Here is a 25,097-nt window from a genome sequence, read left to right as displayed (position 1 = left end):
GCTTGCGGTTTACAAGTCAAGCTTTCTTCTTACAGAACGCTCATCTTCACCCTCACCATTTGCGGTATCTGCAACTTCCTCATCGTCAAACAAACCTACTCCTCTTTTCTCATTCGACTCAACTTCGTCTCCGATATGTAAAGCTACAGGAGTGGCAATTCCAGATTCATTAAAACTTCGTTTTTGTGTAGAATTCGAGAGGTTTGACAAATTGGAAGCCGGAGATATCAAAATCTTGTTGTGAGCTTGGGGAGTTGAGGTGGCTTCTCCCATCACTTCATCATTTGACAACATGCTACTGTTGTTCACACTTCCAAAGGAGTCTCTTCCTCTCATTAGACTATTTGGTCCGACAAGACTCATCACAGAATAAGAGGAGAGGCCACTTGTATTTGCAGGACTATCATCAAAGTTTAACACTTTTCCAATAATATTGGGATTAGCTGGAGGACGCATCAATTCATCGCCATACATTTTGGCATGAGATTCAAAATCTCTCTTCTCTTGATCGTCGTGATTCATTGAGAGATGCTGATACGAGTCTGCTGCATGTTTTCGTTTAGGAACTGGAATATGTGTTTTGACTGTTGGTTGAACGCCTCTTGTGAAATACGGATGATTGAGAGCTTGTTGTGCTGTAATTCTCTTATTAGGATCAAATACTAATAATTTGCTTATCAAATCGATGGCATCTCTACTAGCTGCAGTGAAAAGTGCTGAAAAATCTGTTTTTGGGAATGGTTCAAATTCAATGTAGTTTGGAAGAAGTGACATTCCGGGCCATTCTTCTTCTGAAGGTGTTCCTAAACATGCAAATATTTTACCAATTTGATCTATATCAGAGTCACCTGGAAATAAAGGAACACGAAGCATCAATTCTGCAAATATACAGCCAACACTCCAAAGATCAACACTTGGTCCATAGAGCTCTGCTCCAAATAAAAGCTCTGGAGCTCGATACCATCTTGTCACACACTGTGGAGAGTACCTCTTGTCAGGAGATCCATAAATTTTTGCAAGACCCTATGTGATATGGTAATTTGTGAAATTCAATTTCGAAATAATGAATGGTTGATTAAATCCAAATTTGAATTTTTGAAAATGTTTGAAGTAAGCCGAGAGCTTGTATATAAAACCACTAAAATTCAAAATGACACCTACAAAGTCAGCTAGTTTCAGTTCCACTTCGTTGGTTTGTTCGTTTTTCCATAATAACAAATTTGATGGTTTCAAGTCACGATGCAGAACCCAATGGCTATGACAATGATCAACAGCTTCCAAAATCATTTTCATGTACTGTTTGATGTCACTTTCTTGCAGAATTATGCTACTTTCTTTGATAACTTGTTCCAAATCTCCAAGACCGCAAAATTCAAAAACAAGATTAATATTCTTCTTGTTTACAAATACATCCAATAAATTCAAAATGTTGTTGTGTTTGATTTCTTGGAGTGATTTAACTTCACGAATGGCAGAAAATGAGACTCCTTCATCAGCACCTCGTATCGAGTCCGATGAGAGAACCCCAAGCTTGATTTTCTTAATTGCTACAATTTGATTAGTAATTAGATCTGCCAAGCAAAATGACCATTCATGATTCATAACAAGGATTTTAAATCATTAGTAAAATTATTGTTGTTGATCAAAATTTCATCAATGATTATCAAATTTTCAATTATAATATTACATCCAACAACAATCATTAAATACAACAAATCCATCATCATAGTCCATACCTCTTGCCTTATACACTCTACCAAAAGTACCCTCTCCGATGAAACCCAATTTTTCATAGCGTTTACTTCTTTGGTTGGCCGCCAGCAAGTAATCCAACATTTTTTTTAATTGGACGAAAAAGTCTTTATTCGGGCGCCAAGCAACCACACGGTTGAGCCTCTGAGAAGAAAAAAAATTCCGAATTGTCGACGGATGCTGCCCCAACAACCACCAAAACCAACAACACCGCAAGATAATGGCCATCAGCGTGATGATCGTCGTGGGGATGATGATGGTATTCATCAGCAAAAAACTGTAACAGAAAATCTTTTTAAATCAAATAATGATAAGAATGATGGAAAGTCGGATGAAAAATCAGTATCGGAGGAAGGAGTTTTGAAATTTTTGCAAAATGAGAATAGATACCACAATCCTTTTATAACACAATTTGTTGGAGAGCCTACTTCTTCTTCGGATGGAAAACTTTTAACCCAACAAAAAAGAAAATTTACAAAAGAAAAGAAAAGTGATGATTCATCAACAGAGTTATCCTTTCGCTCCTTGTCTGACTCGGAGGATCATGATGATAGTGATGGCTCTCACAGACCACCTCCGGCATTTGCACCCTCTAAAAAGTACCGAAAAATTATCAGCTCTTCGCGTAGTAGTCATTACAACAATTTACAACAAAAACAACAAGAAGAGAATTTAAATGTTCTTGAAAGCAATCCAATGGTGTTTGCAAACCAATATGACAGTGAGAACGACGAAGAGGTAGAGGAAGAATATGAATCAATGGCTCCATACAGAACAACCACACTTTCCACTCTCATCACAGAGTATCATCTAGAGGATTGGGTTAAAAAGCATAGTATTTGTGAAAAGACACCCAAGGACACTCTAATTATTAATCTATTTATGACCAATAGACATGTCATTTCAACGCTGCAAAAATTAAGATTGCGCCATGGATTGGAAATTGAGTTTGGATCTAATTTGTTTTACAATGTTTGGGAGTTTTCACAACGACGACTCTTTTCTCAATTAATGTTAGGACTTTCTCCAAAGTTATATATGGAAAATGTTGATCATTTGAAATCATACTCCGAGGCGCAACCAAGCTCAAAATTTCTTAAACAGGTTGTTGAGAATTACTTTGTAAAGAAACAGTGTGTTATGGCAGAGTTAGAGAAGCTTAAAATTACAGAAGATTTGAGTAGTAGCGAAGAATTGAAACGGGTTGCCCAATTTGTGATCCAATCCAAACAAAAAAGAAAGTTCAAAATCTTTACTTGTTGTATGATTGAATGGAGCGAAGAAATAGACGTCATGAGCACAGGAGATATGTCTGGTATTTCGGTCGGTAGTCTTAAAAGCATTAATTTCGAAAATGGCCAAAACTTGGACTCTCATACAGACACTATGCACATGTTATCCGCAACAATCCTAAATACAGATACGAATAGTGACACTGGATCATCAGGACGACATATGAGGTTTTCAGACGATGATCCTTCAGATCCTGAAGTCCAACAAATAGCAGATCTTAGATACAATGAAAGAAGATATAAAAATGCTCTCTACAAACTCAATAGATGGAAGACTGAGGGAGCCTATTTAAGAAGAATACATATTGGTCCATGGGAAGATGCAGAAGGATATACACGAAAAGGTATGTTGCTCAAATTTTGTGACAATCCGACAATCTTTAACTTGTTCCAAAAAAACAGCGTCTTTCTCTCCAAACATGTTCTATGATGGACAATGCAGAATCAAGTGTGCTCCATTGTTGAAAAAACTATACTATCGATTTTTTACCTATGTACCTAAATTCTTGGATATTGAGCAAGTGCTAGAGTTATTATTGATAGAAAATGGTGAAAATCGCTCGTCCTCATTACCACCTCAATATTCAAAGCTGGAAAAACACATTTTTAGTGAGTTGGATAGATTTAAAGTCAGTTATTGTCTAAAAATGGAGATTTGTTTCGAAGATATTTGTGGTATTCACATCCAAAAAGTACCAAGTGGAAATCGAAATTGGGCCCTAATGGTCTTGAAAGTATCTAAAAAACCCAACTTTTACATACGCAGAATTATGTGTACCGACACAGAAAAGAATCAAATAAGACAAAGGGCGATTGATTTTACTCCAAATCATGTCGCTTCGAAATATGACACTCACTATATTATTGGAGATGAAAGAGAGTTAAAACGTATACTGGCACTAATGATTGAGGCCGATAAGGACACAGGGAATATTGAGCGTCTCTATCATGAAGGTTTGTCAGATATTTCCTTCCCAACAAAACCAGCTTGGGAAATCCCTGAAATAACACCAAACAATGCAAGTACTTCCACCACGAATGAACTGGCTTATCCATTGAAATTTTCTCTCGAGCCAGGATTTACTCTCAAAGAGGACGAGGAAGAAGAACGACAAAACGCGACACACTATCGAACTGAGGATGGTATTTTACCGTTCAGCGTTACCGTTGCAAATTTTGACCAAGAAACAAGAAGAAAATACGAAAGAGTTCAATTGGACTTGACTGATATTGAACATGCAAGTTATTCAGCAGAAGTTGCTGATGAATGTTTTATTCAATAGGGTGACTTGTCAGGTTGATAATTATGGCTAAAGAAAACAATTCAATGATCGAATAATAATCAACTCCAATTCAAAGGATTCTACAATAGAAACATAAATTAAATTTGAATTTGTGACATGGTGTTTATTTGCTTTGATATCCTTTAAACACAGACATTTCTGACAACCTCGAACAAATTTCACTAAATTCTGGTCTTTCATTGAAATCTGCTGCCCAACATTGTTTCATGAGAGACAGGTATTGCTTTGACACTTCAAATAATTCTTCCACATGGTTGATGGATTTGTTTTGATTGACCATAAACTCGGCAATCCATTCTTTCATTTCATTGTCTGTTTCGGATGGTATTGTTGGCCGCACACCTCTCAAAACATGCAACAATACATTAAATCCACGCATGTGAATCACTGCTAAAATATGGGTTTTCTTCCAAGAATAACGAATTTCATCTGCAATATTGCAAAACTGTAGACATCAACTTTGTGATTATAGGAGCTCTGTCCTTCAATCATTCCTTTTAATAATTTTCAAGTAATATGTTGTAATCGATTTTAGTATTAAAAATGATGAGTGGATAAATCATTCACCCAGTGTGTGAAGAAAAACTTGCACTGAGGGTGCTGAATGTAGACAATAAAGATAATAACTGCAAGGAAACAGCAGTGATTGGGATCATGTTTCACACCTCAAGCGTACCATTACTTCTCAGAGCATGAAAAACAGCACGAAAGACTTTAAAAGTTTTTACAGAAGTTCCTTGATGGAGGGTTGACTGTGGTTTTGTAAAATGCTTTAAAAAACCAATAAAAAAAAACATCGTTAGCGTTATCATCCATCCGCTCTGTACCGCATCAACAAAACCCTCTCCTCACTTTCGGAATTGATTTCAACCGAATGCTAAATTTTTCTCGTCCCATTACCACAACAAGCAACGTAAATTACGAATCTGTATACTCTGTATTTAATCCTCCAGTTTTTCCGTTTAGAAAGCAATCTGTTAGAATAATTAATAGCAAGAATGGACTAGTAGAGGTTGGTATTGTATAATTCAAATACAAATCGATATATTCAATTTCATCTTTTGCCAACCAAACGTTGATGATGAATTTTGAATGACTCTATTTGTTATTTTTATACAATCCGTGTGTGGTTCTAGTATGAAATTATTGCCAAGTTGGAAGGTGTAGAGACTCTTTTCAACAACAATGGAAAGAGAGAAGATGGATGTGCTACCCCAAAAGACGATGTTGTAAAGAATGTTATTCACGAGTTAGCTCGATCATATCCGATCGAAAACGAAGACGTAACGGTTGAAGCCTTTGCGATTTATTTGGCCAAACATTTATTGAAGGAATTTGAACAATTTATTAATAGCGTCGCTTTGACTGTAGAAATGAGCGAGTGGGTTCATTTGGACGAGAACAATGAAAATAATGGTTTCTTTAAGAATCAACCTGATTCTGTTCGATTTGGTAGGTTGTTGCGATTGTGAAACTCTTGCAAGAGTTTATCGAATTGTTTAAACATGTTGACCACGTCGCACTTTGGAATGACGATCATGATGTGACTACTTGATTTATAAAGCCCATCTCTCTCAAATGAGAGGTCAAGAACCTCAACTATGTAGTGGAATCAAACTATTTGAGATTACTGGCAACCAATCATCATTGCAAATGAATACCAGCAAACAAACGCCGCTTCAGGCCATCTGGAAGTATTCCAATGTGGACTTGGATGAGTATTTCAAACATGAGGATCTTCACTCAAATGGAGAATCTCATCTTGATTTCAATGATATTTTCAAACAAGTGAAACAATGTCTTGTTGATTGCATTGGCGATTTGGACATGAAAGGACACTCTCTAAATCTTCACCAAGTTTGCAATGTTATTTTGGAGAGAGTTTCCCGTGTCAAAAGTGTTCATCTCTCTGCTCCCATGCCAAGAAACACTGAAGCAACAACCAGTAACAGCAGATATAGAAATGACGTTTGTCAGACATTTAGTGAGGCATTTGTATCTAGACATGTTGCTTTGCCTCTTCACTATCATCCTGCCCGTAATTTAGCTCACCATCATCATTGGGGAAATCATCTCCATCGTATGAATCGTGACTTCTATGGGAGACGTGACTTTGTTTCCAAATTGTAAGCAAGCCCGTGTGAGATCCTCAAGCTTGACAATAAAAATTGTTGGTCACTTTATGGAATGTCTGTGCTGTCTTCTCGACAACAGCAATCTTTTTCTCTCCTCTGTTTTCTTTTCTTGTGCTTTTTCCATCTGTGCTAACGAGTCTTGCATAAGCTCCAGGTTTTTCTTTACCTTTGCTTTGAGCTCTGGGTCGACCATTTGCTGATAGGACAACACATCCTGAACAGCTCTACAATTTTGTTCTGTGCTTTTCCTTACATCTGAAATCAACTTGACACTTTTACTCGTCAAAAACTGAGCATATTGCTGATTGAAGTTTGCACTTTCCATGGCGCGAGGTGTTGTCTTGTTGGTTGCTTTCATTTGCTCCTTCATAAACAAGGCATTTGACAAGGAATTGTGAGAGCTGATACTTGAACTAATTGGATGAGCATCCAGTAAGCAAGGATGATGACCATGCGGATGACTGTGATGTCGATTCGTAGTTTTCGACTTGTTGGCTCGTATTCTCTTTGCCTCATCAATATCAAAGATTCCATTCAATAAATCATCCACATCCAGAATCTTGTTATTGTCCTTACCATATGAAAATACAACCTGATCTTGTCCGAGTCGTTGCTGAGCATACGCATGCAATTGACTCTCAAATTTGGGATCCTTCTTCACTTGTTGTTTCTGTTGCAAGATTGAGTTGTAACTGTCGAGAGTGCGGCGCATACGAGAATGATCCTTGTTCTGGGAATTTAAGGCATTCTCCATGGCATTCTTGTTTCTGCGTTTAGGGAAGTTGTGGTAAGAGTTAAGGTTGTTGTTATTGTTATTATTATTATTATTGTTTGGACTCAACAACGAGGTTTGAGAAACATCCTCTAATGAACTCTTGGGTAATTCCAATGTGTCTTTCTTGAACGTGCACTTTTTCATGAAGAAGGGTTCAGAATTAATATTATTCACTTCTAGTAGGGACGATGTACTCCAACCACCTCCACCACATGAAGAAGAAGAAGAAGAAACATCGTCTTCTACCGAATGTTTGGTCGGAGAGGAGCCTCTTTGTGGATGCTCCAACGATGATGAGGAGGTCGTATTACCTCTCGATGATGTCAGTGACGTTGTGGTATTCCATCGCTCGGGAAAGATGTGTGACGATGACCATTGCGAAGGAGGAGAAGTGAGAGCAGTCTGAGTGTAGGGATCATTAGGATCATCATCCTTCTGTTCATCCTTCATGGATGAGGTGGTGGAGAATTTAGAAGCAAGTGGAGCAAAGACAGAGCCGTTGGGATGACGAAACGGCATTTGGAATAATAAGGTGCTCGATGTGTTGTGAGATATTTTGTTGAGCAAGAAAATTGTCAACACATTGAGTGGCATTTGACAACAAAAGAAATTGTCTCTTCGCAGAGATAGAATGTGATGGTTCAGTTTGTGTTAATGTGTGTTCGTACAGGTGTATCATCATGATCTCACGCATGAACTCTCTTGAGAGATACATGTAACATCAACATCAGTCTAACATTCAAATCTTAATGACATAGTTAATTAAGGCTCAAACAAATATGCCCACCTCTCCATCCATACACAAATGTCTGTTTCACTTAAATAAACTTCTTAATTTATAAAGTACCATACTTGTGGTGTGTCTCTAACTATATTTCCGTATCCAGAATTTGATCGTCAATATTTGAAAATGTTGATCCTTCCGTCGACGATACTGTCCTCGTTACTGCATGACTACTACTACTTCCTAGAAGAGTATCATCTTTTTGTGTTTCCTCCGATACGTCTTCTGTTTCACTTGAGGCCCACCATGAAGTTAAACCAAGACCTGGTTCATTCACTCTTCCAACGATAATCATGGGAGGTTTTTCTTCGGGTGGTTGAGGTTCCTCTTCGCCTGTGGTTGTTGCTGTTGGAGGAGGTTTGTTTCTCTCATCCACATGACGAGGAGGATTTGAATCGAGAGATGTATTGAATGTGATGGAATTGACTCGGAATCGAATTTCTTGAGGATAGGCATATGGAAGAGCATTGTCTTCATAGACCCATTGCCATTGATTACTTTCATCATCACTGAATGAGTCCGAATGTAAAAAGTATTTGTCATTCGATATATTTAAAAGAAATAATCATCCATTGCATTTTGATAGATATAATATTGGTGATAGGATGTAATCCAGAAATTGTTATTTAAATGATGATGATCATAGTAATATATAATCATCATTTCACTTACAATCGAGAAGGTTCAGCCAATAAATAGGGAGGAATGTAAATATCATTGAAAAATCCAATAGCAATTTTCAAGCCTTGCTCTGGATCCGAACCCATAATTCTGCCTGTAATGATTTCTCCAATGAAAGGTTTAAATACTATTAATCGGAATGTAGTTTCCACAAAACAATTTCCACGCTGATTTGGATAAATATGTGGATCTCCGATGGTAATAAAATCATATAAACAAATACACAACCCCACATCGGGAAGAATCTTATTCGAATATTTCATATGAATTTCATCCTCCACAGCAGTGATAATGTCCTTATCGAATCGGTGTGGCTGTAAAATGACTGTGTCTCTCACGACCACAGTGACGAACATTTTTTCTTGAAATTTCCCAATTTTATGCAAATTAAACTCTTTTAATATGCTCTCTGATTTATTGTATCGAACAGACAGAGGACGATGTAGAGCTTGACAGTTTGGAATGTTCTTGCTTTTCAAGAGATATACCAGGGCTGTCCACGAGAAAGGTGGCATAAACTGGTCGATGATCTGAAAATTTAGCTTGTGGAAAGCAGTTGTAGTCAATTAATTCAATTTTGCCTTGTTTTGAAGGTTTAAACATGATTCTATCTGTCCATGCGGGTATTCTCTTTTTCTTACTCAAATCGTATTGATTCGAATTTTTCTCATACTTGTATGTGGGTGGAAATGAAATTTCTCCCTCAGCAAAAAACCTTAAATCGGTTGATCCTTTCTTTCGTTCAATAATGAGCTGATCATTTTGTAAAAGTACTTGTAAATCATTCATCTTTAAAACCTTGTCAACGACGTTTCTATTCCCGTTGATTCGATAATTTAAATCTCCCATGTAAAATACAAAATTGTTCTTCTTAAAAATGTCAGGTCGTTCACTTCTCTTGAATAAATGAAAATTGGTGTGTGAGGTTGTGGATGCGGATGGATTCACTTTGGTCTTTGATGGCTTAATTTTGCCATCAAAATCAACTCCGCTGATGATTCGTTCAAAACTTTCATTTCTCTCCTTAACATTGTCCTGATGGGCAGGAAGATGGTTATTAATAAATATGTACTTTCGATTGCCCAACTTGAATGAAATGGCAACTCCACCCTTATTTCCTATTTGATTGTAAAGTCCAGTCGCAACACTTGACACAGTGACCTGTGATATTTGTGACAGCAACTCCTTTCTGACAAAAATGATGATATGGATAGCCACTAGGGTGTTACTCTCAAGTGGAACATATGAGTCTCCCATAACGTTTGTTAGAGTTTTTTCCCATTTTGCTTTAGAATCAATGATTACAGAGGTTCCTATTGATCTCTCACATTCTTGAGTTCCAAAACAATAAATATGATACTTGTTGATGGGCACAAACGATGAGATGTATTCTTCATTCGGCGAAGACAATCCCTGCATGTTCCATGTCATCAAGAAAACTTTTAAATAATTCTTATGGTTCTTATGTACAAAACTCAAAAATCCATCGTCACCGTTGGTGTCATGAGGGTCAAAAACCACTCTGTCCAATTTAAGGAAGGAAAGATCTTCCTCTGAAAGAGGTCTTTCAATCTGCTGCGAAGAAGAGGAACTACTTGATTTTCGAGACGGCACTGAAATTTGAATTAAATTTCCAGCATTTGGAGAGTCATCTCCGTCATCGCTATCATCATCAATAAAGTGATTCTTTGTATTTTTTGTTGAAAATGACGAAGAAGATGAAGAAACATATTCCTCTTGTTGTTGAGGTCGTACTGGATTGTTCACGACCTCTGACATTGTTCCGAATCGGATTTGATGAGTAGCAGCCTCAATTTCTTGCTCCGTTGTTGTTGTAACTGTTGCCTTATCATCTTTAGGGTCTACTCCGTGCAGAGTTTGTTGAGTGATTTTCTCTCCACTCACAACAACAGCCTTTGAGGCCTCCTTGTCTCGTTCAGATGCCATCGAGAGTGGTAACGGAACCACCGAGTTGTTGGACGATGGCATTTTGTTGTTATTGTTTCAAATTGAAACCACCACCATATTTACGAGTGTTGTTGTTGTTATTTGTTGCTGTCAGAAGAAATCTTTGAGGAACTTTTAGAGATGAGAAATTTGGCGGGAAAAAAATTTGGGACGTTTTTCTTTTCCCTTAAACTCTCGTTATTGACATATTTAGGCGATCCAAGAGCATATTCACTCAATAAAAGATCCATAAATGCATTAAGCTTGCAATGCTCATATGGTCAAGATCACACAAATTTACAACATGTACATGGAGAAAAAAAGCCTTTGGATGAAACTGCATCAAAAACTTGCTTCTCAAATACTCAACACACTGTGTAGCATCTTGTTCATTTCCTGTAAACTCTGGAAACGAGGTTGAAAATGAATGTAGGGTAAGTTTTTCTTTGAAATCATCTTATTTGGAGAGAAAGACAATCATTTTCGATTGTTCAAAATCACGGTTCTGATGGCATGAGAGAAATGAAATATATCACTGAATAATTCTTTAATGTCTTCAAATCTCTCGAGCCTGTTTATTGAATTATTTATCATCCAAAAGAAGAATTAAATCTGAAAAGGTTTCTTGATCGATTCCTAGAATGCATTTTGGAGGGTTATTGGAATTTTCTTTTAGGGCAATTTGTCACCCAAAAGACATAATTTTCACAATTAATGGAGTCTTGTAGTGGTGAAGTTATTCATCTTTGATCTGAAATACTCTAGAGATACTGGTTTCGATGTTTTGGTGGGAACAGGTTGTTTTTGAACGCATTCGCTTCTGAGAAGTAATTCACAACCGTTTCAAAGTCTTTACAAAGAATTAATAGTCCATCTAGTTAACTTTCTCTTTTCAGGTTCATGTTCCAATAAATTCAAAACAATATCACAAAAGGCTGAATCAGTACCACACATCTTTGCCAGTTCATTCTTAATTCCATCTAACTGTAATATACTTCTCTGAACCGTTTTGTCGTTACGTGAAATAACCACAAAATTTTGGTCTGGAATGAAGGTGTAAATCTCTCCTTCTCAATTTAGATGTAAAAACTCCTTCATACTATAGCCAACACCAGTGTCGACATTCCGCAGAATTCGTGGAATACATGAACTTTCGAACTCTGGTTCTTAGGGATTCCAGTTATCAAATCAAAAAAATGGGTCAGTCATCATCTTCGCAAGATTCCACCACTGCTACAGTGAATGAGAGCAATGATCAAAAGACATCGGTTCATTTTGATTTGTTGAATGAAAATTCCGAGGAGGGAGATGATTCGGTAAAACCTCATGATCTCTCTTCACAATTGGTGGATTACTTTCCTGTGGAGACTTTCGAGAAGGATAAGGAGTTTCATAAGAAGAGAGAATACTTGTGGACCTTTATGAACATTTATTCTGGATGTGCCGATGTGGCGAGCACGAATTTTAGTGGTCCGCAAGATATGATGAATCTTGAAAATTATGTTAGTTTCTGTTCTGCTAACGAGCTCAAAAAGCTACGTGATGGAAAAGGCATTGATTGCTATGATGATTTAAATTTGAATTTAAGAAAACATCGATCTCCTAAAAAAATTGATGAATTGATCGATGACTTGAATTATTGTCTAGAGTCGAGCGATCAGACAAAAGAAGAATTGTCCAGCTTATCAAATGCAAGAATGAAATGGACAGAACCAAATACACTCGTTCAACTCATGCCTAGAATTGGTCAATTATTGAAATCGAAACAAATCTCACGAGAACATGATAATGATCCAAGTAATCTCATAGAAACATACAGCTTTGAGAATAAGGACATGGAGAAGAAAAAAGAAATTGCCAAGTATTTGGTCGATACTATTGCAAAGAAGCAAGCAAAAAACTACGATGATTGCATGACCAAAGCAAAAGATTTGCCAGATCACGAACGTGTGTTAAAGAATTGTGCTTCTGAAACTCTTCAATTAGGATATTTAATGGGAACCATTGCGTGCAAGAAACAATTATTGGATTGCATTTCGCGAGAGAATCAACCTTTTGGATTTAGTCTTGCTGAGACTTCAGTCACCAATTTTGTCAGATGTGCCTCAGAAGTACCATGTTTTGCCGAGCTGGAATCTATTTGGTCTCAAACAAGGTCAGAAACAAAATAGACATTTGTGGTCTGTCACCATGAATGTGGCTCATGCTTTTCTCAAAGTAAGACAACCTTAAATTAATTTATTATTATGAACTTTATCATGCTTTATCAACAAACAATTCGTCTGTTGTAGTATCTCATGAAGTTCCTACCAAAGTCATCGAATCCTCATCACCTTGATAACGATATTATTTACAAAATTTACAAACTTTGTCTTTGTGACTGTTTAGCGTTTCACTTTCCATCGCAGATCAAACTTTCCAAACGGGCAGTTGCCTTTACCAAAAAAATTTGTGTCTTAGTTTCAGTCAACCAGCTTGCCAAACACTTGATTCTCACAGGAGAGTTTAATGATGATGTATAAGTATTAGTCATCATACCACGTTTACTACTCCTGAGCACTACTTTGGACCGGTGATAACGCTCAAAGTCATCATCTTTTCTTTATTGGCTGATTTGTCTTTGTCATTAACTATCACAAGCGTGTGCGGAGTTCATGCCTGTTGTTTTTGGATATCGACAGAGCTGGAAAATTGTCCAAGGAGAGAAGAAAAAATTGTGTGTTTCCTCTTTTAATTTCAGCACCACCACCGTTTGTTCGTCTCTCTCTCATTGTTCGTATCCGTTGAACATCAAGAGTTCCCACCCGTCCAACGACCCATCATCATCATTAAACTCTCACCCGAATATTGTTACTGCGCACAAGAACTCGAGTTCTTTTTGAAAAAACTGAAGCTTCTCTTATTGCTTAGATCATCCGTTTTGTTGTTGCGAAATACCGCTGATGAAATAATAACAGTGGCTCACTCAAGATCATCACCATCATACTACACCACCGTCCATCATCACTAAAAACATCAACACTTGAAACGGCCTCACAACCTCGGTATTGTTATCTTTTGATTCATCACTAACACGACACGAAATTTCTGTGAGCAATCATATACCCAACCCCACTCAGTGGAGCAGTCCGAACGAATACCCAATTCGAATTGAATTATTGGGACGTTGTTCATCATCATTGCGTAGACCCGAGCCGAGTCATGGCATGAATATCAAGAAGAAGAACAACAACCATCACCCCTCAACGACTGCTAGTATTCCTCCTCCTTGCTTCATGTAGCTTCAGCCACTAGCACCAATACTACTTCTTTTCAACAACAACAACAACAACACAATAGTGTTCCTAATATTATAATTGAGAATAACGAATATAATAATAACCAAACAAACCTTTTCCATTCTGCCATGGTCGCAGCTGCTTCCACCATGAATCCTCCATCTCTTCCGATTTCCTCATCTTCCTCTTTGCCTCTTCATCAAATAATTCCAAATAACGGATCAATGATGAGCACTCCTACTCAGTCGACTTCAAATCTCAATCACCACCATCAATATCCTACCACCACCAGTAGAGGCAACAACACTAATCCTTATGCTGTGGGCTCTGGCTTGAATTTTCAGCAACAGACACCTTCTTTGCATCATTCTCATCATACGACAGCAACAGCACCATCCTCCAACCACAACAACATGTTTCAATTTTCATCAGGTGTTGTTGGAGCTCCTTCCGTGATGAGTTTTCAAACCAATGCCACTAATAGTTATTTACCAAGTCATGCTTCAACTACGAGTACGTCTGGTCCAACTTCAAGACTAGCGAAAGAGTCTGGATCTTCTCAAGATGATGACTTGTTCTCCGTTGACCGGTTCTTTAGACATGCGAATGTGGATCGAACAATGACAACGCCAATTCCAACAACAAATGCCACCACAAGCTCTTTTCAACCAATTTTGAATTCTTCGAGACCAACAATTTCTACGGTTTCTGGTAATAATGCCTTCTCACCACCTCAATGGTCTCATAATTATGTGACATCATCACAAGGACAAGGTGGTCACAGCATGATAAAGACTATCTCTCCAAGGCCTTCTCAAACATCTGACATGATGAATAATGGCCTTGTTGTGAATGCAATGATGGACCAAAGAATTAATTCTGTCGGTAACAGTCAAGTTCCAACTGTGGAGAACATTAACGGTGTCATGAATGCCACTCATCACACGCGTCAACAGCCTAATGCTAGCAACAATCAAGCAACAATCACCACGGAAGAAATATCGCAAAGCACAGCAACAACCAAGAAGAGCAAAAAAAAGAAAAGCAATCAAAAAACAACCACTTCCGAAACACAACAAGCGTCTCAGGACGTAGAGAACAACAACTCGGCAAAACAAAAGAAACTTGTCACCAAAACTGATAGCAAGCCTGCCTCATCAGTGTCCAACCAAGGAAGTATTAAGGTCACAAGAAATATCAGTGCTGAGCGTGTTGAAAACCCAACAGAACCTGTCGAGTTTCCGCTCGATGGGGTTCTCTATGCCTACAATGTTGCAGATTGGGCAGATAAGAATAGTTTTTATGACAAGATTGCTTATTCATTTGGTACACCATCGACTCAGAAAAAAGTGCATTGTGCTTATTTGAATTGTAAAGTCATGCATTACGAAAGAACATGTCAGGGAGTCTATTATTGTCCTCATGCCACTGACGACGAAGAACATTGCATTGTCAGACCTTGTAGACTTCGATTTCACACATGCCAAAAGCATAACAACACATCCCTAACAAAGAGTGGTAAATGTCCATTCAAACTGCACTTTTATGTTCCACTCGAGAAGGATGACAATAGAAGATTGCTGCTCTGCATTGGTACTCACAACCATCCACTGCTAGGGGATACAACTACCATGAATTCTGGTATCACTGTTCCACTCGAGAAGAAATCAAAACTAAGCAATGCAGCATCGAGTAGCAACCTGTTAATGACATCATCTCCAGCACAGGAAGGTTCTTCCCAATTATCCTCATCTCAACCTCAACCACAACGAAAAGCATCAGAATCAAAAAAGACATGTAAGGACAAATCTCAACCAACACCTCAACCAAATACTGCGACTGTGACAACTCATTCGCCTTCTCAAAACTATTCACAACCATCTCAGAATTTCAGTTCTCAAGGAATATCACAATACTCAATGCCACCACAAAGTGGATACTCTTCTACGATTAACAACAATGGTCAACAACAGCAATCTTATCATGCAAGTTCTTCATCAATGAAGAACGAACGAATTTCTCCTTCTTTTGGTGGCATAAATATTGCTGACAGTCATGTGAATTCCTCTGCATCGATGGGTTCAAATGTTGTTGCTTCGATGAGTCCTCCTCCAAGCTTAAAGACTTTCACACGTTCAACATCACATCCCATGACAAATTTGAATCCTACAACCAATGCAACAACAAACATGTTTAGTGGTGGTGGCAGCCAGGCACTTCATGGTTCTAGTAATACTTACAGTGGGTCTTCAAAAACCATGACGTCCTCTTCATCGCCACCACTCCATGATCTTGAACTTGAAATGAATTCTCCTAATTATGCCTTATTATCAAATCCATCCTCAAACAATATGGCTTCACAACTTTTGGGAGCTTCAAGCTCTCAAAAAGCCAGTAGTGGTGGTGGTGGTTCTGCTTCTTCACAAAAGATTCATTCTGCTTCTACACTGTTACAACCAAGTGATTATTTGCAGCATGTGGCGAAACCTCCTTCTTATTCAACAAATAATTACAGCACCAATGACATTACAAGAAATCCTCACACGACAACGGTTCAATCGTCTCCAACAAGTTTCATGTCTGCCTCTAGTCCATCTTTGTACAGATTTTCACCAAATTATCCATTGCGACCAGCCAGTAATTCTCCACATCATCACTACTCACCCCATCCTCCAAGAATCAATTCGAGTCCCTTATCAAGCTCATTCACTAGTCCTTCCCCTCTGAGTCAGCAAAGTGGTCTTTATCATCCATCACCAACTTCACAATTTCCACCACTGCCAACTCAAAACTCTCCTTCACTATTCTATGAGAATTCATATGGTGGCATACGAAATCCTTCACCTCACGCTATTGTGTATAGAGGTAGTGACGAGATGGATGGATTGAATGCTCGAAAACGAGAGAGATTGGATGGATCTTTTGATGCACAAAAGAAAGTTAAGGCAGACTTGGACGATGAAACACCCAATTTACCACCCATCATGATGGATCCAAAGCTGTTCTAAGCCCAGAAGTTTTAGACAAGACAACGCATTCAATAAATCCAAGTTCAAGATCATGTGTTTCAATAAATTCTCTTAAATTAAATTGCAAAGTTTTTAATTGAAAGAAAAAGAATCAAACATGGCTTCTACTTCTCGTGTACTAACGGGCTTGCAGGTAGGATATGCTTCGTTAATAATTTTCTCAAATCGTTCATACTTAGAAACAAAGAACTTGCGCAACCGTGACCACACTTCCTTGTGAAGAACCTTGGGTCCTCTTTCCTCAATGGCTTTGGGAATTTTGTACGAGGAGTCATCAACATTCTTCTGACCAATGTGCTTGTCCATTCTTTTGAAGATGCTTTCAATACCTTTTTGCATGACTTGATGATCGTATTTCTTGATCAATTCTTTCACCTTAGCCTTCGAATATTGTGTCTGATAAATAATGTCTTCTTTTGAGGTTGTTTTGATGCAATCCTCCAAACCATCAATGAAATGGAATAAAAATTCAAATTTAAAATTAATCATCCACAAAATGTAACGTCGACAGCACTCTTCAAAGCGTTTCTTTGCAATTTCGTTGTGCTTGATCAATTCTTCATTTTGACTCAAATTTGGTCTCTTATTGAGCGAGTGATAAAAGTATGAATAATTCTTCATTCTAAAGGCATCACTATGTTTCTCATTGGTTTGAGCTAGTTTTTCGATCGAATCGAACATGGCACTGATAATTTTCAAGTAATCTGTAGTAGCGCTTGAACGAGCAACACTCATGTCAGAAAAGTTTGTTAAAATACTTTCAAATCGATCGTTAAAGTAGGAAAATTTGGCAATAAAGGGAACCACGTGAATCTTCTTAATGGTACATTTAAATTCTTGAATAGATTCAATTTGCTTGGTAATGAACTTTTGAATAATTTCTTGAATGAGACCTTTCACAAATATCAGAAACTCGGTAATGTAGGTGCTCTTTCCATTGTACATTCTGAACTGTCTTTCAGCAGCTAAACTCATGGATAATGAGTAGAATCGATCAGTATTTTTCTTCACATAGTTAGTTATGGATACAAGATCGTCATTAATGTCTTTAAACATTCGTTCCATCATGAGATAAATTTCAGATCGTTGTACATTTTGAGCAGAGTGGGATGCGCCATTTTGGGCAGCAGACTGAGAGGATGTAGCCGAATTGGTGTTAATTTCAATGGATGTTTTTCCTTCATTGGCATCGTTATCTCCATCACTTTGAACATTTGATGTGGTCGATTCAAAGGATGGATTGCTGATTTGAACTTCTTCAGTTGCTGTGTTCATAATGAAAAATTTGGTAATATGATTTTGCTCTTGGAACATGGTACTACAAATGGTATTAAGGCAATAGGCATACAGAGTGTCTACACGTGACGAAATGTCTGATTGTTGTTCTTTCACATATTCAATGATCTCATCATCAAAATCCTCTTCTCCATCTGAAAAGTCGATTTCAGAAGCCATTGTCATCTCATCGTCATCAATAGATAGAGTTGTTTTGGAAGAGTCAGTGTTATTGTTCGAAGTTTTAGCTGCTGGCATTCTAACAGATACTCTTTTTGCATGTTTGGTATCCTTTATAATCTTTTCATTGAGTTGTGTGCTCTTAGTTCCCAATAAGAAGGTTTTGCTGACCTTATTTTCCTTATTGGACTTAATGACCTGTTTGGTATCATGTATGAATAAGTGAATTTCTTTTCGGTAGAGAGGAGCCACAGCCTTTGTGTATTTCAATAGAAGCATATCGAGAGGTCTATCGATCATTTTATCTTTTTTGATTTTGATCATACTGAGCGAAAATTTACCGTAAGACTCTCGCATCTTTTGTTTTAGCATTTCTAGAAGTTGATGATCCTTAACTGCCTCTTGAGTGGAATGAACGCATTCCATGAGAATAGAGTATTTGCTTAGATCTTTTTGAATTGTATCTTTGTGGAGCTAAATTTTTGAATTGAGTAAGCATGTTGAATTTTAGGAATAAACTCACCTGAATGATGTCTCTGTGGTAGCTGTTGTAGTTGACTGACTTGAGATCAATGGCATATTTAAAGCTTTTCCCGGTCTGCTTGAACATTTGAGAGGCCAATTTCTTAAAGTATTTCCTCATATAAATTTTAAATCGATTTACAAAATTAAATCTCAAAATTTGGAAGTATTTGATCCGTTCTCTGAAAATATGAGGTTATTAAATACACCAATTACAGACAAAAATTGGTACTCACCTTACTGCCACCATGTCATCCATACCATCTTGAAACTTTTCATTGAGAGAATCTTGCAATTTTTGAACAGCGTCATTAATCTTGCTTAATTTACCATCAAACTCATCATTTTGAATACTTTGAACATAGGAATCATCGAATTCAAGAGTGTGCTATTTGTGTGGAAGTGTATTTTGAAATTTTCAAAGAATTAAATGAAAACTATAACTTACAATTAATTGGTCAATCTCGTCAGACAAGTACTTGAGATTTCTTGCTTGTACTTCCATATTGTTGTTCTCAGATTCAATTTGAACGATATCTTTCTGCATGAGCATGAGTTTCTTGTTATATCTTTCCAGCCAGTCATTCATTTCCTCTAATTGACCCTCAACTTGATCTAATTGGCCTATAATACGCTCCCATTGTTCTTGTTTTTGAAGAATGGCATGAATGTTTTCCCTTTCATAGATTGCAAGTCGTTGGTTTAATTGAGAGGATACCAGCTTGGCGTCACTCATATCCTCATTAAACTGTTCGAGAACTTTCCTCATAATTTTCTCTTCTTCCTCAGTCACCAAATCCTTCTGGGACACATCACCAATTTCGTCCTTGAATAAATTTTCATCATCATTTTCTTCCTCTTCCGTAATATATTCCGATAGTTCAGCCAAATTTACATTTTCAAGAACTGGTTCTGATCCAAAATTCTCTCTGCACACATGTAGTAGTTTTGAAATAAATATGTTTTTTTGTTCCGTTCCTTCACTAATTATTCTAAAAGGTTTTTGATGATTGGTAAAGTGGAGAATGAATTCAGTGTTACTCTCCTCGCAACCTTCAATTTTGGCCAATCGTTTCAATTTATACGTTTTCTCAATATGAAAAGTTCCTTCTTTGTCTCTTTTAATTACCAAAAGATGTACTTTAAATCCATTCTTCTTTTTAGAGGTAGTGATCATCTTCTTTTTAGTCGTTACACACACGATCCGATCCTCTAACACTCGTCCCTTCTTTTTATCCATCTGTACATGTTGAACATTAATTACGGAAATTAATTGCTCTCCACTCGCTATGGAAAATAATTGTTGAATCAATTCCTTCCAGAGCTCTTCATTCCGAATGGAGAGGTTGTTATTGGCAGCCGATGACGACGAGAAAGACATTTTTTTTGGAAATTGAAATCTATGGACGATTGATGAAACGAAGAACATGATGATCATGTCAGGAGAGGAGGACAAGAGGTGAAATTCCGAGAATAACAATTCTCCTCCTTTATTTGATAATAAAAAACTGAAAACGACTAGTCTCACTACTTCACCTGTTATAAACACCAGATTACAAAATAACACAAACCCCGAACAAAAAAAAATGACCTCATCTTCGATCATCACTCCCTCATCATCACCTGCTGCTTCAGCAACAAGCACACAAGTTAGTGCTGCTTCGGGTGAAGAGACGACCTCATGGGTACAAAGAATTTCTCAAACATTGATCAAGCCAACATCCTTGGTGATTGTTTCTATTGCTGCTCTTGGTGCGGCTTATTTTGTGTACAAGTCATTGAGAAAGACTAAAACAAGGTCAATCACCGGTGATGAATATAGTGATACTTCTTCCGATGAAGAGTCAGATGAGTCCGAAGAAATGGAGATGAGAGATTTTACTTTAGAAGAATTACACAGACATTCTAGTACCAATCATAAGCAATATGTGAGTGTGATGGGTAAAGTTTATGATGTCACAGGAAGCGGCTTCTATGGTCCAAATGAAGTTTATTCAATCTATGCCGGACATGAAATTGGAAAGGCTTTGGCTTTGAATGATGTATCATCACAACATTTGGATCAATTTGACTTGAGTGATTTAACACCGCAACAAATGGATCACTTAACTTCAATGGTTGAACATTTCGAAATGAAATATATTTGTGTTGGAACTCTAAATGAATGGGCTCAACATTAGCTCGTTTTAGGCAATAATATTAATAATTTATCTCCAATAATTGAATTAATATAGCTTTAACATGAGTTTATTTGTTCAAATTGCACTTGTAGTATTGTCTTGAAAAGATTATTGACACGCAGCTAAATTACCACGGATCCAGAGTTAAATAATGGATAGCCAAGAGGTGGCTCAGCAGCTTGAATGGACATGTTTCTAAGCAGCCATGTATGTGCTTGTATAGAATAACGTTCTTCATCGTCATTTGTTGCATAATACATTTCATGTGCCAACTCGCACCAAAAGGCTCTCACCGCTTCTTCATTTAGTCTTCCAAGGTAGAAGTGGATTGGAGCAGATTTGGCGAGGTATCTTGCTCGATATGAACCATGCGTTCGATCCTTCTCTCCCAAAATGAAGATGTGATGAGGCTGTTTAGGTGCATTCGTACTCTTGTTATTTCCTGTTGAAAAGTCTAGATACTTGTCCACCGGATCTTTTTCACTCAAGATTGTCCATTCGTTGCTTGTTTGTTCAATCATGGCATGGAACTTTTTCATGTCTTCCGCATTGGAGCCTTCTGGTGCTTCAAGAATTTCACCTTCCTCAATCAAGCTATTCATGCACATGATCACACTAGTTCTAAAGGACGAAATGAACACCTCTTCCAAAACTGCGTTTTGTTTGAAGAGGGACTCTCGTTCTTGTGAGAGTTGAGCATTCTCTTCTTCTTTGATTTGTTCTATTGGTTTTTTGGTGTAGGCAAAGATGTTTTCATCGTTGGCAGTCTCTTCATTAAGTGGTAACGCTGAGTGATTGTTTTCGAAATGTGGAATTTCACCAAAGAACACTCGATGAATTTCCTTAGGCGTATTAGCGTTGGATGAAATCAACTGTTCACACATTAAGACAAACTTGGATAAATTTTCCATGTGTTCAGTTAGAGTACGGAACCTAAAACTGTTTTCGAAGGTAATCCATTCGGTAGGTGCAGTAGAAACATGTGTGGTCATGTGAGTAGCACTATTGATGTAATTTCCAAAATTCATCGAGTTAATCTCTTCTTGTGATCTTGTGAGAATATTATAAACAAGGACGTGAGAGAAAACTCGTGGTAAATCTGAAAATGTTGAAGGACTGTCAAATATTCCTGTAAGTTGATAATTGGAAACTGAGTATGTATCGACTTTACATTCACTGAGCGGCTCGAAAATATGAATTGGATTCTTGTTCACGTAGAAAAATGATTTTTGTGTGGTTGGAGTGTCATAGCTTGATTCCAAGTAACCGTCCAAGGCAGTGGCCTCTGCTGCGTGGCAACTGGTTGTTTGAAGTTCTAAACCTTTCACATTAATTCGAATAGAATCGATTCCTCTCTCAAGAATTTCAATCCATAATATATAGTATTCTGATCTCATCATATACATTTGACCACAGTCCACAAAGTGCCACATGGTTGAGTATTTAACGAGGTGTTTGAATTGCTTCACTGCGTTGTTTAGCATAACTTTGTAAAGAATAGTATCCTCCGAATTCATATTGTTTGAGCCAACAGATCCCCATGTCCTGAAGGGTCTTGGAAAACTTAACACAAAGAATGGAAGACCAAACAAAGGAATTATGGAGAAGGTAAACAATGTTCCAAAAGCAAGCACTACGGCATAAATAGGAGCTATCAGAATCAGTAGAACGCTCAAAATCTTGTATTTGGGATAATGTTGTTTCTTTTGAGCCAGTGTGCTGAAAAACAATGCCAAAGAAAATACAAGTCTCCTCCATGCTATCACACTTCTTCTTGAAACAAATCCAATTATTGCTAACAGAACTGCATAGGAAATGGGTATGGTAAAAGTCTGCAATGCTCGAGAAACTCCAAAAACGGCGCCAGCAACAAAAAAATCAAAGGACAACACAATCAGCGGTGCTTGCCACACCTGTCTAAAAGCACGTAACTGAAGTGAACTCTCAAGCAACATGAAAATTATGCTTAGGGAATTAAAATTCTATTGATTATTATAATTTCAGTTCATTCATCGTAACAAGGACCTACAAACAAGCAACTATAACTTACATAAACATCAATTCTCAAATCGTCAATGTATATTATTAAATGTGCTGAAAGGACTGCTCTGAGCAAGTAGTCAAAGAATAGTGTAATAAAACCTAAATATTTGAGCTTTTTTCTAAGCCTGTTCCCAAGCATGTGACAGCAAAAAACTTTTTGCCATGAGCTTAGCAACACCATTATAACAAAGTAGCATGCAGAAAGGCCTTCGCCAATGAATCTATAGATGAACCATGATGTCTTGTAATTGTCTTGCTCTAATCATGTTGTATGTAGGTTCGTTTTAATAATATGACATATGACAGAAAGGTTACCATTGCCAACATTTCCAGACACTTCATTACTTACTTGAGGGTAAATTAAGCAAATAAACGTAAAGTGACGCTCCAGCACCGCTTGTTCCCAATAATATCACAATTCCAACAAGCAGAAGCGAGATGTGTGAGAATAACTTGGATTTTCTCAATATTTTTCTTGTGTGAACCTCCTCGGAATTGTCTTTTTCTCTCATGACTTTTCTTTTTAAAAATAACAAAGGCTCTTCTACTATTGAAACGAGAGAATCTTGAGAAAGTAAGAAACCCAGACCTAATGCAAGGAAAGTTGCAAAACTCGATGATGCATAGAGATAGCAGAAAAATACCCCAAGCACACCTATCCATGACTCCATACTCATAATTATTAAGATCTGATGCGCTTGCAGAGCCTCCTTGAACATAAACATTTACAATCTCCAAAAACCACATGCAGCAAGTCCAAGGTGACGGAAGTAATCCAAGCGAGAGCAAAAGTGGAGATATAAAATACAGGGATAGAAAGCTTGCTGCAACGTATTTCGACCATTGAGATGAAGGCTCATAATAAATGACAACCTCGCTGAGAATGTCAAATAGGATCGATAGGGCTAGGTAAAACGGTCTTGAATTCTCAAGTAAAATTTCCTGTGAATAGAGCTGACATGGTTCAGCTGGAGCCCTTACATTAAGAGAATAAACCACCAGTAAATATGATATCCATTGTATGGCAAAAAATATCCATGAAAATTCATAATTAACAAAAGATTTTTGAAGCTGTGACGGTCTCATTGTCCAAACGACTCCACTTGCTAACAATCCAGAAACGACACTGTTTGCTGTGAGTCGAACAGCTCCTGTTTTTTGAAAAATGAATGTTAAAAATTGCACAGAAAATACCTTATCGACTGTTTCCTCTTTTTCTACAGCTCCGCTTAGCATTCCTCCTTCTTTTGAATTCTTGTTAGCAATGATGAAATGTGCAATCAATCCTGTAAGGTTCAGAATAAAAGTAATGATTAAAGAAAATATTCCAGACGAAGCAATAGGGATAGCAATATGAGGATATAAGTCAAATTGTGCAGTCAACACAAAGGGCAGAGTCGCGACCAATGGCAAAATAAATAACAGCAGCTGTACAATATACACAAGAACAGGTTGTCGGAACTCAGTGTACAGCCTTAAACCTCCGAGAAAAGTTTGGACCAAACGTCTTTTAAAAAACGACCATTTGTAGTCGTTCATAATAGGTGCCACATGGATTACGTTGGATTGTGAAGATTCGTCTCCTTTTTCCGAATATGATTTGTTGTTTTTTGGTTCTGCTACGTTCAGAGCCTGAAGGTCATTGTGTTGTTGCGTTTGAATGTGCCCTCCTTCCGTAGAGTTTGGAATGTTTTTATCCAAAGAACCGTCGATGGATTCGAGCTCGTCATCCAACGTTCTTTTAGAGATCGGAACGACCGTAGACATTTTGCTGTTCACGTTTTTTTTTTCGTTAACGGATTGTAGAAAAAGGCGCCAATGTGAAGAGGTTGTTTATGTGCGAGTGAAAAATGAACTTGTTCACGATTTTGTCCGACATCCATTTCTTCTGATCATCCCAAAAGCACAGCAATTTAGGAC

The 25,097-nt window shown here is 37.5% G+C and overlaps 11 protein-coding genes across 11 annotated transcripts; 5 read left to right on the top strand and 6 right to left on the bottom strand.

Moving 5' to 3' along the window:
- Nucleotides 1–9: 9 nt before the first annotated feature.
- On the bottom strand, nucleotides 10–1,836 carry FDP41_009938 (uncharacterized protein; the record flags this gene model as incomplete). Its single annotated transcript, XM_044713950.1, has 3 exons — nucleotides 10–1,023; nucleotides 1,162–1,571; nucleotides 1,737–1,836. 3 exons carry the CDS (start codon nucleotides 1,834–1,836, stop codon nucleotides 10–12), a joined length of 1,524 nt encoding a protein of 507 aa, XP_044556431.1.
- A 93-nt stretch (nucleotides 1,837–1,929) lies between these two features.
- On the top strand, nucleotides 1,930–4,327 carry FDP41_009937 (uncharacterized protein; the record flags this gene model as incomplete). Its single annotated transcript, XM_044713949.1, has 2 exons — nucleotides 1,930–3,388; nucleotides 3,447–4,327. The coding sequence occupies 2 exons, from the start codon at nucleotides 1,930–1,932 to the stop codon at nucleotides 4,325–4,327; spliced, it is 2,340 nt and encodes a 779-aa protein (XP_044556430.1).
- Nucleotides 4,328–5,222: 895 nt separating this feature from the next.
- On the top strand, nucleotides 5,223–6,478 carry FDP41_009936 (uncharacterized protein; the record flags this gene model as incomplete). The annotated part of the gene is made up of 3 exons (XM_044713948.1): nucleotides 5,223–5,360; nucleotides 5,485–5,800; nucleotides 5,913–6,478. 3 exons carry the CDS (start codon nucleotides 5,223–5,225, stop codon nucleotides 6,476–6,478), a joined length of 1,020 nt encoding a protein of 339 aa, XP_044556429.1.
- A 45-nt stretch (nucleotides 6,479–6,523) lies between these two features.
- On the bottom strand, nucleotides 6,524–7,777 carry FDP41_009935 (uncharacterized protein; the record flags this gene model as incomplete). The annotated part of the gene is made up of 1 exon (XM_044713947.1): nucleotides 6,524–7,777. One exon carries the CDS (start codon nucleotides 7,775–7,777, stop codon nucleotides 6,524–6,526), a length of 1,254 nt encoding a protein of 417 aa, XP_044556428.1.
- A 350-nt stretch (nucleotides 7,778–8,127) lies between these two features.
- FDP41_009934 (uncharacterized protein) lies at nucleotides 8,128–9,079 on the bottom strand (the record flags this gene model as incomplete). The annotated part of the gene is made up of 2 exons (XM_044713946.1): nucleotides 8,128–8,551; nucleotides 8,715–9,079. The coding sequence occupies 2 exons, from the start codon at nucleotides 9,077–9,079 to the stop codon at nucleotides 8,128–8,130; spliced, it is 789 nt and encodes a 262-aa protein (XP_044556427.1).
- Nucleotides 9,080–9,137: 58 nt separating this feature from the next.
- On the bottom strand, nucleotides 9,138–10,712 carry FDP41_009933 (uncharacterized protein; the record flags this gene model as incomplete). Its single annotated transcript, XM_044713945.1, has 1 exon — nucleotides 9,138–10,712. The coding sequence occupies one exon, from the start codon at nucleotides 10,710–10,712 to the stop codon at nucleotides 9,138–9,140; it is 1,575 nt and encodes a 524-aa protein (XP_044556426.1).
- Nucleotides 10,713–11,866: 1,154 nt separating this feature from the next.
- Nucleotides 11,867–12,841, top strand: FDP41_009932 (uncharacterized protein; the record flags this gene model as incomplete). Its single annotated transcript, XM_044713944.1, has 1 exon — nucleotides 11,867–12,841. The coding sequence occupies one exon, from the start codon at nucleotides 11,867–11,869 to the stop codon at nucleotides 12,839–12,841; it is 975 nt and encodes a 324-aa protein (XP_044556425.1).
- A 1,235-nt stretch (nucleotides 12,842–14,076) lies between these two features.
- FDP41_009931 (uncharacterized protein) lies at nucleotides 14,077–16,956 on the top strand (the record flags this gene model as incomplete). The annotated part of the gene is made up of 1 exon (XM_044713943.1): nucleotides 14,077–16,956. One exon carries the CDS (start codon nucleotides 14,077–14,079, stop codon nucleotides 16,954–16,956), a length of 2,880 nt encoding a protein of 959 aa, XP_044556424.1.
- Nucleotides 16,957–17,049: 93 nt separating this feature from the next.
- On the bottom strand, nucleotides 17,050–20,335 carry FDP41_009930 (uncharacterized protein; the record flags this gene model as incomplete). Its single annotated transcript, XM_044713942.1, has 4 exons — nucleotides 17,050–18,906; nucleotides 18,956–19,136; nucleotides 19,191–19,342; nucleotides 19,403–20,335. The coding sequence occupies 4 exons, from the start codon at nucleotides 20,333–20,335 to the stop codon at nucleotides 17,050–17,052; spliced, it is 3,123 nt and encodes a 1,040-aa protein (XP_044556423.1).
- A 205-nt stretch (nucleotides 20,336–20,540) lies between these two features.
- On the top strand, nucleotides 20,541–21,134 carry FDP41_009929 (uncharacterized protein; the record flags this gene model as incomplete). Its single annotated transcript, XM_044713940.1, has 1 exon — nucleotides 20,541–21,134. The coding sequence occupies one exon, from the start codon at nucleotides 20,541–20,543 to the stop codon at nucleotides 21,132–21,134; it is 594 nt and encodes a 197-aa protein (XP_044556422.1).
- A 122-nt stretch (nucleotides 21,135–21,256) lies between these two features.
- On the bottom strand, nucleotides 21,257–24,944 carry FDP41_009928 (uncharacterized protein; the record flags this gene model as incomplete). The annotated part of the gene is made up of 4 exons (XM_044713939.1): nucleotides 21,257–23,116; nucleotides 23,185–23,435; nucleotides 23,527–23,766; nucleotides 23,822–24,944. The coding sequence occupies 4 exons, from the start codon at nucleotides 24,942–24,944 to the stop codon at nucleotides 21,257–21,259; spliced, it is 3,474 nt and encodes a 1,157-aa protein (XP_044556421.1).
- Nucleotides 24,945–25,097: the final 153 nt, after the last annotated feature.

The sequence above is a fragment of the Naegleria fowleri genome, assembly GCF_008403515.1.
Source record: "Naegleria fowleri strain ATCC 30894 chromosome Unknown tig74, whole genome shotgun sequence".
Classification (NCBI taxonomy): Eukaryota; Heterolobosea; class Eutetramitea; order Acrasida; family Naegleriidae; genus Naegleria; species Naegleria fowleri.
The sequence above is the reverse complement of the archived record's forward strand: the minus strand, read 5'-3'. Positions and strand labels throughout refer to the sequence as shown.